General features: G+C 38.6%; 1 protein-coding gene across 1 annotated transcript in view; it reads left to right on the top strand.

Moving 5' to 3' along the window:
* The window catches only part of TBX18 (T-box transcription factor 18), a 29,874-nt gene extending 18,800 nt beyond the window's left edge, over positions 1–11,074 (top strand). The window contains exons 6-8 of the mRNA XM_060115021.1: positions 80–144; positions 6,239–6,333; positions 8,174–11,074. Of these exons, the coding sequence (XP_059971004.1) occupies positions 80–144; positions 6,239–6,333; positions 8,174–8,898 (885 nt within the window). The 3' untranslated portion in view covers positions 8,899–11,074. The remainder of the gene's footprint in view (positions 1–79; positions 145–6,238; positions 6,334–8,173) is intronic.
* Positions 11,075–14,176: the final 3,102 nt, after the last annotated feature.

Raw genomic sequence — 14,176 nt, forward strand, 5'->3', positions numbered from 1 at the left:
CATCATTTCCATTTTTAATAACCTTCCTTGGCATTTATAATAAGACTTGATGTGATTTTTTTTTTTTTCTGCTCTGCAGATTACTCGCCTGAAGATAGATAGGAATCCCTTTGCCAAAGGCTTCCGAGACTCTGGGCGTAACAGGTGAGTCTTAGTGAAAAACATTCTGGCTGTGATAAATATATTTGATTTTTATTGTGAATTTTCCATTACAAAGTAAACAGTTAAATTTACTGACATGGTTTTGAAATCATTTCTGATGAGGATTTAAATTTACTAATATCATTGAGCCTTGGATGTAACTTATTTTGGGTGTGGCATTTTGCCCATTTCTAAGGTTAATGTTGACGTGAAATGCTGGGGTGAAAACGGAAGTTCTCAGGGTGTACAGTGCATGCTGCCTCTGAAGGGGCCTTGTGGAAACCTGCCCCTCAAGATCCAGGGGCTTTAATATCCCAAATCAAAATACTCTCTGCATCTGCTCTTGGTTTAGAATTTGCTTAGTGATGTCACAATTATGTATTGATCTGTCTTCGAAATAGGACAGAGACTCTTATTCACTCAGATTTCCAACTAGAATATGAGACTACTCCTCACTGCCAAGACAGCTGATGTTCTTTGGTTTCCAAATTTGTCTTGGCTCTGCTGACAGCCACACACTTGTTTATTTTTTCTGTGTCGTGTTTTATGGTGTTTGTACTAAGTGGGAGAGCTACAATAATGAATTCTACTCTATTACTTTTTATCAAAAAGCAGACCACCCTAGTCTGTGTGCCAAGAGTTTTTGAATTTATTGATATGATTCTATCCCAGTACAGTTCGGTGCAACGTTTTCTAAAATAACTGTTGATAGTAATAATAGACTAACGTTCTCCAGATGCCCTCTCAGGGTAAGACTTTGACTTAAATGTTTTTAAAAGCACTTTGTTTTTAAAAAGTATTTGAGACATTTTTTTTATCACTTTACTCCAGAAATACTTCTTGAAAACTTGGTATTGATAGGCGGTGTCTACATGAGGTCAAAATCCCCGATTATCTTATTTTAGGAACAATTTCACTTAAAATTGTAGAGAGAAAACAATCAAGCAGTAGCGCAGACTTTTAGTTCTTTCAGCTGATTAGCTGGGCAAGGTAGTGTAGACAGAGACCTGTTCTCAGAATAAACTCAAATGCTTGCAGAAAGACTTGATTTCATCTTCATATGCAATGATTCATTTAAACACCATGCAATGTGAGGGCTAAATGTATGAGAGTGGAGTAGCCTTTAACTTAGCGCAGGCAGATCAACAAGACTGACTAATAACAGGGCTTCACCCTGTAGGAAGATTTGCAGGTATTCCTACTATACATTGTCTACTGTATTGAGATTATTCAGTCATTTTAGATGTCTCTTTCCATGTGCAGAAAAACTTTGCTTGGCTTTTGTTCTGTTGCATTAGCTCCTGGTTAACTTTGCTTCTCAGAGGAGTTTCTGAAAGTTGAATAATCTGGTAACTGGGGTGGTCACTGGTAAGGTGACTGAAGGAAGCCCCTGGGATGACTCCTTTTCTACCTTGCCAAATACTATGATGGAATCTCCTTGTGGTTTTGGTTATAGCAGAAGAGTATTTATCTATTTACGACCCTTGCATTTCTTTGTTCTTTTTTTTTTTTTTTTTTTGCAAAGCAGAGAATAAATTTATTAAAACTCACTGAAACTCCAGGGGGGCAGCATTTAGGCTTGAGACTATACAGCCAGGAACTAAGTCCAGGCTCTCCTGTAGGATGGCTCTAGCAAAGACTTCACTGCTGTTGACATTGGGCGGGGGTCACATGGCTTGTACGCAGCCTTTTTTTTTTTTTTCCACTTTTATTGAGATGCATACAGCATGCCTAAGTTTAAGGTGTACTGCATAATGATTTGACTTACATACATCATGAAATGATGACCTCAGTAAGTTTAGTGAACATCCATCATCTCATATAGATACAAAATTAAAGAAATAGAAAAACAATTTTTTTCCTTGTGTTGAGAACTCTTAAGATTTCCTCTCTTAATAACTTTCCTCTATAACATACAGCAGTGTTCATTATATTTATCATGTTGCACATTGCTGTCAGTTCGTTTTTGAAGCAATAACTTTAAACATATTTTTAAAGGTGTATTTTGGGTAGTAGTCATAGTGGATAAGCCTTTAAGTAGAAGTGAGATGATAAGATACATATTACAAGGTTTCAGGAAGAATTCTAGATAAGTCAGCACAATGAAAAGACATTAGTTTTAAAAAATTTGATCAGTGAAAAAAACTCAGAGGCATTGGTGAAAATAAACCACTGAGTCTCTTGTTTGATACCATGAGGTCAAATGCTAGGGTTTTTTTTTTTTTTTTCGGTACGCGGGCCTCTCACTGCTGTGGCCTCTCCCGTTGCGGAGCACAGGCTCCAGATGCGCAGGCTCAGCAGCCATGGCTCACGGGGGCCCAGCCGCTCAGCGGCATGTGGGATCTTCCCGGACCGGGGCACGAACCCGTTTCCCCTGCATCAGCAGGCGGACTCTCAACCACTGCGCCACCAGGGAAGCCCAATGCTAGGTTTGATAGAAATTTTTTCTTCCCTTTGGCTGTTTCAGGAGTATATAAGCATGGCATCCATGGTGCTTGCTACTGTTTATTGCCTGACTCTAAACCTTTTAAAGTTTTTAATGGACATGCAAAAAATAATAAATTATGTTTTAACACTTTTTAAAGGTTGTTAAAATTTTAAATTTTTATTTTATTCCAAATGTTTAAACAATATCTTAGTATAGGAAAAACATGTTGAACTTATACATAGCTTTCTTGTTAGTGAAATGAATACTTTCACTTTTTTTCTCATTTAAATGACTTCTGCTTATCATAGGAAAGCTCTTCAGTGCCCATTTGGAATGCTAAATATCTATGAATCAGTATTCCCAGTTTTAAAAAAATCTGATTTTAACATTTTCCACTGATAAATGCAAAAGACACTTATAATGAAAAGAGAGAATTTGGTCAGCTTTAAAGATTTCTAACTTATGTATTATTTTCCTTAAAAAAAAAAGTTATCTGGGGCCTCCCTGGTGGCGCAAGTGGTTGAGAGTCCGCCTGCCGATGCAGGGGATACGGGTTCGTGCCCCGGTCTGGGAGGATCCCATATGCCGCGGAGCGGCTGGGCCCGTGAGCCATGGCCGCTGAGCCTGCGCGTCCGGAGCCTGTGCGTCCGGAGCCTGTGCTCCGCAACGGGGGAGGCCACAGCGGTGAGAGGCCCGCGTACCGCAAAAAAAAAAAAAAAAAAAAAAAAAAAAAAAAAAAAAGTTATCTGTAAGACCAGGTAGGTGCGTTGGTGCTGAGGACTTGGGGGAGGGGTGATATGTTTTCATATATTAATAGAGAAAAAAGCCCATGAGAAAAAATTCAAAATATTTCTTTAATACCCCCAGTTTTCTTGCACTGTTGTTACTGCTTTTTAATACACATTCTGTTTTTATTTTTCCCTAGACATGAAATAAACAAATTATGCAGGACAAGAAAGAAACTTGGACTTGTGATTTTTTAAAACTTTATAAAACAATTTACTTAAAAATTATACCTTCCTGGCTATTTATGGTTCTGCAGCCTATTTTATAAGAATCAGTAGCTTCAGCCCTTAAAAGCTCTCCTGCAAGACATTTGTTACGTGAAGGAGAATTTATGTGCTGAGAATAGTTTCATTCTTCAGTTAGGCCTTAGGGTTGACCCTATAAAATGTTTTACTCAGGAAGGTACAAAAATTTCTTCTCTTTAAATACTTCAGGAAAAACATAACCATTTTACTAAATAAACTTGGCCATTTGATAGCATAAATTAGTGAGGTGATAAAATGTGGAAATTGTTCAAAAGCATCTTGTATAAATTACCATCTTGGCTACACTCCTGCAGGAGGTGTCTTTTATCTTTTCTTTAACTAGATGGGAAAAGTCTCCATTACTGGAGAAAATGAAGGCTTTTTTTAAAAAAAGTCCAGATTCAGCTAATAAATATTTTATAACTGTTTCCTGCAAAATATCTGAAATCCTTTCTAGAACTTGCAGTGTGAAACAACAGCTTCAAGAAAAATATCAATAGATCCAAATCAGATCACATGTAGATCTGTCACTTTCAGAGCATCCCTTTAAAGCTTAGGGTTATATATTTGTGAGGATCAATAACTTCTCCCTAAAAATTTGGTCTGTGGGTTTGTATTTGAAGCATCATAAAGTTTATACTGCTAAAGCAAATAATGCACTGATGCTCATCTCCACAGCTAATAAATTTCTAGGTCCCATAGATGCTCATGAATTACCTCTTTGTAAATTCCCCTTGAGATCACTCCAGGACTACTTTGGTATCCTGAATATTTATAACTACAATTACGAAAACTCATCTATGTGGTTTAACAAAGCAGTTTATACAAAACTGTGTCCTAACTTCTTTAGCTTAAAAAAGCTTGTTTCTAGAAAGTCATAAAAATTGAGTGCAAGCTAAAAATAGAGTCATCCGCTAAACAGCACCCAGCATTCATAAGTTGAATATTAAATGAAACCTGCATGTTATGTGGGGCTTTGTTATGTGGGACTGACCAGTCTGCCAAACTTCTCCCCAGTCAATACTTTAACGTACATAAAATATTGCTGAGTAGAGTGGTCTTGGATCTGGTTTGTAGTCAGACACAGATAACATGTCTCATTTGGAAAAAAAATCACTTAGTGGTAAACAACTTTAGAGCTAGGAGAGGGTTTAAAGCTTTGTATTCCAATCCTCACTTTGTGGGAAACTGCAGTCCAGGGAGCTTCAAACATCTACTCAAGGTTAGTGGGTTGTAGTCACAGCCCAGTCCTCCTGATCTCCAATCCAGTGTCCTTACCACAAAATAGTCCTCTCTCTGGGGCACACTGATTCCATCCGAAGCCAGACTCTGTCCTTCATGCTCAGGGCAGCCCAGGGCAAGCAGGGGAAGATGGTTTTATCTGCACGCACAGGTCACTTACCATGGGTCTTTGGAGAGCTCTCGCCATGTTGTATAGGGGGTGTGACTCTGTGAGGGGGGTTTCTCTAGTCTTAGTTCATAGCTCATGACTTGGGGATGGAGGGAAAGTAGCATGTGGAGTCTAAGCTATTAAAGATAGACCCTGTCTTTAATATCAGCATTAAATACAGATTATCTGTATTAAATGAAACTGTATCTGACAATCACAAGAGATGTTCGTGTGCTGTTTGACACTCAGGAATCAGGCATTTCCTACAGTGGAGCTATATATTTCATGAAAAGCACAATGTTACCTAGATTAACCAATTGCTTAGCACTGAGATGGTTGAGGAAATAGTGGTGAGGCCTTGAGAATGGGCAAGTTGAGTGAAGGGCCTCATTTCTATGACCTGGAGGACTTTGTTATCTGATGTATGGCAGTGATATCTGAATCACTTACGGTAGGAGATACATACATTTATTATGTATTTAGAGTAGTCATCCTTGTTTTAAAACATACATATATCCATGTAAGCAGCCCATAATGAAGTTATCCTGTCTCTCTAAGTGTCCCTTCATTAAGTGTATGTAGGGGCTTTAAAATAATGTCTGATGCTGATACTAGTTCCATATACTGGAGCGCCCTGTGAGATCACCTTCCTGTGGTCATCCTGCAGGTCAGGTTGAGAAGCCAGGGCTGCCCCCTCTTCCCCAGAGCCCACCCTGGCTGCCCTGGGTGTGGTGATCATGCCTCTGAGAGAGAAGTCAGTTTTCTTAGGATGAGTACTCTTCTCAGCTGGCTGCCGAGGCACCGAATGATGGATAGAAGCTCCTCTTTACAGGGCGTGCTTTTGTGGCAGAGCTCTCCGCATCAGAGGGAGAGTGGTGTAACAGGGAGAGAGGATGAGCTCCAGATCACAGCAAAGCCTTGGACTCACAGCAGCTAGGATGGACTCTCTTCACCCCAACTTCCTAGTACAAGGGTACAGCTTTCTATCCCCTGAGATCAGCTAAGTTTTCTGAGAACGTTAACAGGACATCCTGGGTGGTTTCCGTCCTCTTGTGCTCCTGGTGACAGAATGGTAGCTCATCTCTGAACCATTTTTTTTTTCTGTTTGTGCCAAGCTCCTCACCTGCCAATGTGGGGGGCCACTGTCAACACCAGTGGTGTTTTCTGAGCTGCTTATTATGGGTGAAAACTCCAACCGCTCCTAACTGGGCTTCTTGTGTTCACCCTCATCCTGACCCTTCCATTTAGAATGGGTTTGGAAGCCCTTGTGGAGTCATATGCATTCTGGAGACCTTCACTACGGACCCTCACCTTTGAAGATATACCTGGAATTCCCAAGCAAGGTAAATCACAAAGTCTCCTGGGTCAGGGACTTCCCTGGTGGTCCAGTGGTTAAGACTTCACCTTCCAATGCAGGGGGTGCCGTTTCAATCCCTGGGCTGGGAGCTAAGATCCCACATGCTTCCCGGCCAAAAAACCGAAACATAAACCAGAAGCAATAGTGTAACAAATTCAATAAAGACTTTTAAAATGGCCCACATCAAAAAAAAAGTCTTAAAAACAAAAAAAGAAAGAAAAAAAAGTCTCCTGGGTCACGTATACAGCCAGGTCCTGCCTGATGCTCAGGCACTGAAAACTGCACAAGTCATTGCTTGTCCTCTATAATGGCGACCTCATTACCAACATCCTCCCATTACAGGATCCCTCTCTTTTCTGTCTGGTATGGGGATGGGGCAGGAAAATGGCCGTTCTGGTCAAAGGTTAAGTCTTGGATGTTTTTGGCTGTTTGTATATTTCATAACCTTTACTTTACCCTAAATCTCTCCTTAAAATTAGAGATAGACTAGTTGGCCCTGGTACCAGGCGTACTTCACAGATAATTGCCGATGCTGGTCCCGGTTCACCCTTTCTTGCCAGCTTCCTCTTCCTTCAGCAGAATTGCCTCTAGGCAGGGTTTTCTTGTATTTATGATGAGAAGGGTCAGGCACACTGAGGCAACCTTCCCTGAGCTCCCCTTTGAGTATCTCCTACTAGCCCAGGGCTGGTGTTTCCTCAGAGGGAGCAGCACGGAAAGGGATGACACTTCCTCCTCTACTTGGTAGGTAGGACTCGGGCCCACTCCTGCACTCAGGCATTTTACGTCTGATCCTGCCCAGCGCCCTGTTGAGAAATTAGCATTGCTGGGTTTTAGATAATTATCATTGGGCAGATTGGGCTTTTTAGATTATTTTGAGAAGCTATATAAAACACTGTCACTAGAGCAATGAAGGTTTTACAACCTATCCAACCCATTGGAATTCTCTTCTCTTCCTAAGTTCCATCAAGTTGCAAACATCAATCTGTCAGCAAATCCAGAGGGGGGAGTCAGCCGCCACCACTGTTATTGATTGGATGCAGGGTTAACCCCCCTCTCTATTTCACAGGACTGTTTATTTGCTGGACCTCTGCTCTTGTGATTCATGTGATTCACCAAACCATTTTCTGTTTGGAAATGAGATATGTATACATGTAGCTGATTCACTTCATTGTACAGCAGAAACTAACACAACATTGTAAAGCAACTATACTCCAAAAAAAAAAAAAAAAAAGTTCTAGACCGTTGCCTTATTTCAGTAGCCCTGAGTGGTACAGTCATCGATGCACACAAGCTTGCCGTGGGAATTTGAAAGTTTGTTTGAGGCAGGATGTGTCTTTGACCAATTTGGCTCTTTTCTTTGAATTCCTTCTTTTTTCTTGCAAGAAAATATATTGCTCCAGAGGAAGCTCTGCTGAAAGAAAGAGTAAAAGTTGGGTAGAAGTGAGGTGATGGAACTTTTGGAACAAGATACAGAGTAAGATGAAATTTATATTTTCTAAAGTTGCCAGGAAAGTCAGTATTTGTAGTGTTTATTATTAAAAAATGAGAAAGCTAATTGAGGGAGAAAATGTGAAAATTCTATGTGATAGTGTCCTAATATCTTCTGGGAAAAAAAAAATCACTCCTTGGGGAGATAATTTCCTTGAAAATATTGAGAGGATCTATGTTTAAAATATTTCAGTCTGAATTCAATTAAATTACAATTCCTGAGAGCGGAGTCCATCTCCTTTTCGTCTTTGTACCCGCCCCTTGTAACAAGTCCGTCTAGCTCATGTGTACACAGTTGAAAGGAAAAGATGCTCTTTACATTTCAATTTCTTTTGTAGGAAATACAGGTTCCTCCACCTTACTCCAAGGTTCTGGGAATGGCGTTGCGGCCACCCACCCTCATCTTCTGTCTGGCTCCCCTTGCTCATCTCCAGCCTTCCATCTGGGACCCAACACCAGCCAGCTGTGTAGTCTGGCCCCGGCTGACTATTCCGCGTGTGCCCGCTCTAGCCTAACCCTCAACCGATACAGCACGTCCTTGGCCGAGACCTACAACAGGCTCACCAATCAGACGGGCGAGACCTTCGCCCCTCCCAGGACTCCCTCCTACGTGGGCGTGAGCGGCAGCGCCTCGGTGAACATGTCCATGGGCGGCACGGATGGGGACACCTTCAGCTGCCCACAGACCAGCTTGTCCATGCAGATTTCCGGGATGTCCCCCCAGCTCCAGTACATCATGCCTTCACCCCCCAGCAATGCCTTTGCTGCTAACCAGACACACCAGGGTTCCTATAACACGTTCAGGTTACACAGCCCCTGTGCCTTGTATGGATATAACTTCTCCACATCCCCCAAACTGGCTGCCAGTCCTGAGAAAATTGTTTCTTCCCAAGGAAGTTTCTTGGGGTCCTCACCGAGTGGGACCATGACGGATCGGCAGATGTTGCCCCCCGTGGAAGGAGTGCACCTGCTTAGCAGTGGGGGTCAGCAGAGTTTCTTTGATTCTAGGACCCTAGGAAGCTTAACTCTCTCATCATCTCAAGTGTCTGCACATATGGTCTGATGAAGCCTTTAAGTTAAACTACATTGGAATCTGGCTAATGTATATTCTTTCTTCGTTTTCCTTGTCTTTTCTTTTTGGAAAGCAATATGAAAAGAAACTTATCAGCAGCTTGTAAAATGTACATATAATAGAAAATGAAGGCTCACTGAGTTTTTTTGACTTTCTCATGGTGAGACTGTAATTATCTTTGGTACATATGTATACTGTATATGGCATGTGGAGTTTTGCAGCCTACAAAACCACATCCTCTCTCTATTTTCCCCCCAGTTACACAGAGTATTGCCATAAATGTAGTGTGTTTAACCAAAGTTCTCATACTTTTTAAAAAACCAAACAGCAAACTTAAAACTTGGCAATGACACTAACCAGACTAAGACGTATAACTTAATTTATCAGGAAAATGCTCTACACAGTTTCCTACTTGAGGGTTGATAACCAGCAGTAACCAGCACACAGAATCTTGTGATTTCTGTTATTCTTGGGCACAATGTGAGAACCTAAGTCAGTAGAAGTCTTAGTAATAGTACTGAGATATTTGTAATCATGAAGGATTAGCTTTTGTGCTCCTACTTGCTCTTATTTATCACAGGTATTAGGTGACTGGTCCTATAAAAATTCATAATCCATAATAATTACTTTCTTAAGGAAAATGGAAAGGCTTGTGATTTTTTTCACTTTCTATTGGACATGTAAGAGGTATTTATTCATCTGCAGAGAATAAATTTCCAGTATTTTGGATTGTTTGCACATTTTATTTAGTATCAAGTAGACTATTAAAGAATGTCCTGTAGACATTTTTAAATTCCAGTTTTCACCAGGGAAGGAATATATGATATGACTGGAATGGCTAAAAGAAAATAAATCCACCTCAAATTCTTTGATTCCAATGAGAAATGTCTAGCTTTTTAAATCAAGAAGAATAATATTGTTAGCTATCCCTTAGGTTTTTATAGTGTTTTTTTTTTTAATTCAGGATTTTGTTTCACCTTGCTTTGCGATTCCTGACCCATGGTCTATAAGGGAAAAAGGCATTTGTGCTACTTATTTATGTCTCATAACTCCTACAAATTGAAACCTTCCCCCCTCCTGAACCTTGTCCCTTGGTCTGAAGTCTTTCTCAAAACAGATAGATTCTAGGCCTTCATGGTGTTAAATAACGCTGTAAGGAATTTCAGGGGGTTATCTCCAGCAATCTGTCTTTTGGGGGTTGCAGTGCAAAGGCCAAAGCCCATTACTATAAAGTTCCTCTTGGAAGACTAAGGAGGAAGATACCAATTATGATAAAGGAGCTGTAAAACTTTTAACCTCAACATCATTTTTAACCTTGAAACTGAAAAAAAAAAAAAGAAAACAGCATTATTTTTTAAAAACCCCTAAAACAATGTATACAGGGTTTCGAAGCATGTAGTAACTTTGATAGCACATAATGAGATGAATAAGAAAGGCTAAGAATGCAAGGTGAAGAGCATTACCATATGTCTATTGAGGGTAAAATCATGTGTCTGTCCATTGACTCACTACATTTCATATATTTGCCAAGCGAAAGCAGCGTGTTTCAGTGCTAAACAGAATGGCTTTAACCCATCCCTAGGTTAGATGGGGCTAGGGCGAAACTCCTGGTTTGCTTCTTTACTTTAAAACAGCATGGCTGTTACATATTGAGGGAGATTACTATTTAAACAGTATTTGCACAGACTGTGACTCTGTTTATATATACTGATAAATTTCCTCATGGGTTCTCTAACAGTTTGTCCAATTAGTATTGATCTTTAAATTTAAAATTAGCATGAAGGCACATGACATATATCCAATAGGTAGATCTACATAAGATGTTTGTGTATGGTATTAATAACTTGACAAAGATTTGGGAAAAGTCCCTATTATGAGTACTTCCCAGCCTCAGTGCTTGGTATAATTTAAGGAGAACAAGAGAGTTTTCCATCTGGAGAAAACATAGAAAGTAATGATCTATACCTATATGCATTAATAAGATGAGAATCTTCCTTTTTGCTCTTTGTGATTTGAGATGATACCACAATACAAGTAGCATTTTTAATTAATCTTTTCTTTTCGATTTAGCAATATTGTACACATGCTGTTTCCTTTAGGCTTTACTGTAAATATTAATCATCATGTCACTTCAAAGACTAGCCTTTTATCATTATATTAAATGACATACAGGCATTGATAATTATAATTATATATCTGTATTTTATTAAAAAATGCTTAAGAAATTATATATTAAAGTGTGTTACTAAACCCTTTTATGGCTTTGGAGGGGAATCATTTGAAGTGTCTATAAATGTTGTTCCAAGAATAGGCCCACACATGCATACTCCAAACACAAATTTTGTAGCTTATGATTCCAAGGCATGGGGAAATGGGCCTGGTATTCGTTTTTGATGTGTTCAATATAATTTCTTGGTGCCTTGACCATATCATTGAAGGCGAAGACCTGACAAATGTTGAACACGTGAAAATTCAAATGTGAGAAGAGGAGGGCAGAGTGGGATGTTTTGTTTCGGGTCCGGGGGGGAAGGGCAAGGATATAAGAATGAGCTGCTTGTACCACTGACCAGTGATGACAGATCACTTTTAGACCCCTTACTCAGAAAACATTCCAAGGGACATTGTGATGAGGTGAGGTTGCTGCTATCACAACCAGTCACATTTTGAAAATTAACACTTGCTTCCATACAAGCTCCCTCCCAGAGGTCACCAGATTTTCACAAGCAGGGCACCCACTTGCTGACCCCTGATTTCTGGAATGTAGGGGGTCAGGAGACTTTGGTGGCCCCCAGAGAAGGTTGGGGCACAGTGTTGCTGATATAGCAAAGGATCACACTCACTCTTTATATTAGTGGAATTTTGAGCAAAATGCACCTCACTTTTAAAATGTGAATTCCTCTTGAGACCTCACTCCCTAGATTTAAACCTATTAGCAACTCACACCTTAGTATGAAATAGATAAACAGAAGTTTTAGAGATAGCTGGAGGTTTGATTAAGAGAAAGGAGTAATTTTTGGAGCAGGGAAGTTCTGGGAAAATATGAATGCAAAGGAGAAGGTGCAAGAAAAGAGATCACTAACCAAGCCTGGTGTAAAGCCATTACACCAGCCATTATTTAATTTCATGAGTTTCTTTCAGGGGTCATGGCAGAGTTGGTGGATGCTATGCCAATGCTGTCTTTAATTAGACAGGTTTGTAAAGAATCCTTTATTTCAAAGTGTAACTCTGCTGGGTTTCCTCATGGTGAGTTTACTGACTCATCTGCATGGAGATTTTCTTAAGCCTTCCATTGGTAATTAAGTCATTTTATTAAATTATTACCATATTGTGTTTTAATCTCATTGATCATCATTCCTTAAAATATGTGCTCAGATAAACAGTAGGTGAGGTTGAACATGTGAACAGTTAAGTAGACATGTGATTATGGCGTTCTAGGAGCTTAAAACTTGAGAACAATATCAGTGATGGAGATGAACAAATATATATATGTATATATATTTTTCAAGTATAGAAACATCCAACAGATGTTTATAAACTTAGTATCCATCTACATGCTGATAGATTTTCAAATGATGAATTTTCTGTTTTTGGAATTTTGTTATGGTGAGATCATCACTTTCTTGAGAATAGGGAACTTAGTTTCAAACAATGGGTTTCCCAAACATGATTTTGGACAAAAGGTAACCACTTTAGATCTCAGATTTTTTATATGTGAAGGAAGTGTCTGGGATGAGAATCTGTACTATTCCTTTCAGTTTCAACTTCATATGACCTTAGTGAATAAATAATATTCACCTTGATAGTAGGAAAATAGCTTTATAAAAATATATCTTTGGGAGATATGTACAAATATTTGGATATATATATTTCCAAAAGGTATGTTTTTATAAAACTATTTTAGATATATATCTATCTTTATAAAGAACATTACACCACCAGGATTATTTAAAGTTTATTGGACTACTTAGAGTTTTTAAAAAATGGAACTGTGCTTTATTTAGTTATAATATATAAGACATACTTTTGTATATTAGTATTTGAAGGAAGCTGCACTTAATTATGTATTTGCTACTTTATAGTGAACAGAAAAAGATGTTAATAAAATTTCCTTTTCATTATGCTCTTAATGGCATGGCATAAAATTGTTTCACTTTGGAAATAAGTGAAATAATTATGGCATCTAGTAAAATATTTAGAGATCATTCCAAGCCATTCAAAATTCATTTAAATCTTAACTGAGAAAAAAACATGAATTTGTCTTTTTGAAGGGTTTTATTCATGCTGAGACTCAGATACAAAATATAAAAAAGTTGATTACTCTGCAATGCATTGAGTTTGCACAAGGCTGGATCAACATACCAATCCTTTGTTCATTTAAAAAATTATATTAATTTTAAAATAATATTTTAAAACTATATTAATTTGAAAATATTTGATAATTTAAATTTTTAAAAATTATATTAATCAGGTCACTAGAATAACTTAATAATAAAGCAAAGACATTTTTCTAAATAATAGCTTTATTGAGATATAATTCACAAACCATACAATTCACCTGTTTAAAGTGAACAATTCAGTGGTTTTTAGTGTAATAAGAGTTGTGTAGCCATCACCACAATCAATTTTAGAGCATTTTCATCACCCTGCGGAAAACTCCATGCCCATTAAGTCACCCCTTTTCCCTCTACTCTTTCTTTAACGCAAAGTCCTAGGCAACCACTAATCTACTTTCTGTCTATAGATTTGCCTATTTTGGGCTTCTCATGTAAATGGAATCATACAATATGTGGTCATTTGTGACTGGCTTCTTTCACTTAGCATAATGCTTTCAAGGTTCATTCATGTTGTAGCATGTATTGGTATTTAATTTCATTTTCTTGCTGAATAATAGTCCATTGTAGGTATACACTACATTTTATTTATCCATTCATTGATGGACATTTGGATTGTTTTCATTTTTTGGCTGTTAGGAATAATGCTGGTAAAAACACTGGCGTACATGTTTTTGTGTGGACATATGTTTTCATTTCTGTTGAGTATATGCCTAGGAATGAAATTACTGGATCCTGTCGTAATATTTTGTGGAACTTCCAGACTGTCTTCCCAAGTCATTGCACCATTACACATTTTTACCAGCAATGTGTGAAGGTTCTGATTTTTCCATATCCTTACTAACAGTTGTTATTATCAGTCTTTTTGAGTATAGCCATCCTAGTGGGTGTGAGTGATATCTCATTGTGTTTTTGATTTTCATTTTCCTGATGACTGA

Source organism: Mesoplodon densirostris, chromosome 12 (assembly GCF_025265405.1).
Source record: "Mesoplodon densirostris isolate mMesDen1 chromosome 12, mMesDen1 primary haplotype, whole genome shotgun sequence".
Lineage (NCBI taxonomy): Eukaryota > Metazoa > Chordata > Mammalia > Artiodactyla > Ziphiidae > Mesoplodon > Mesoplodon densirostris.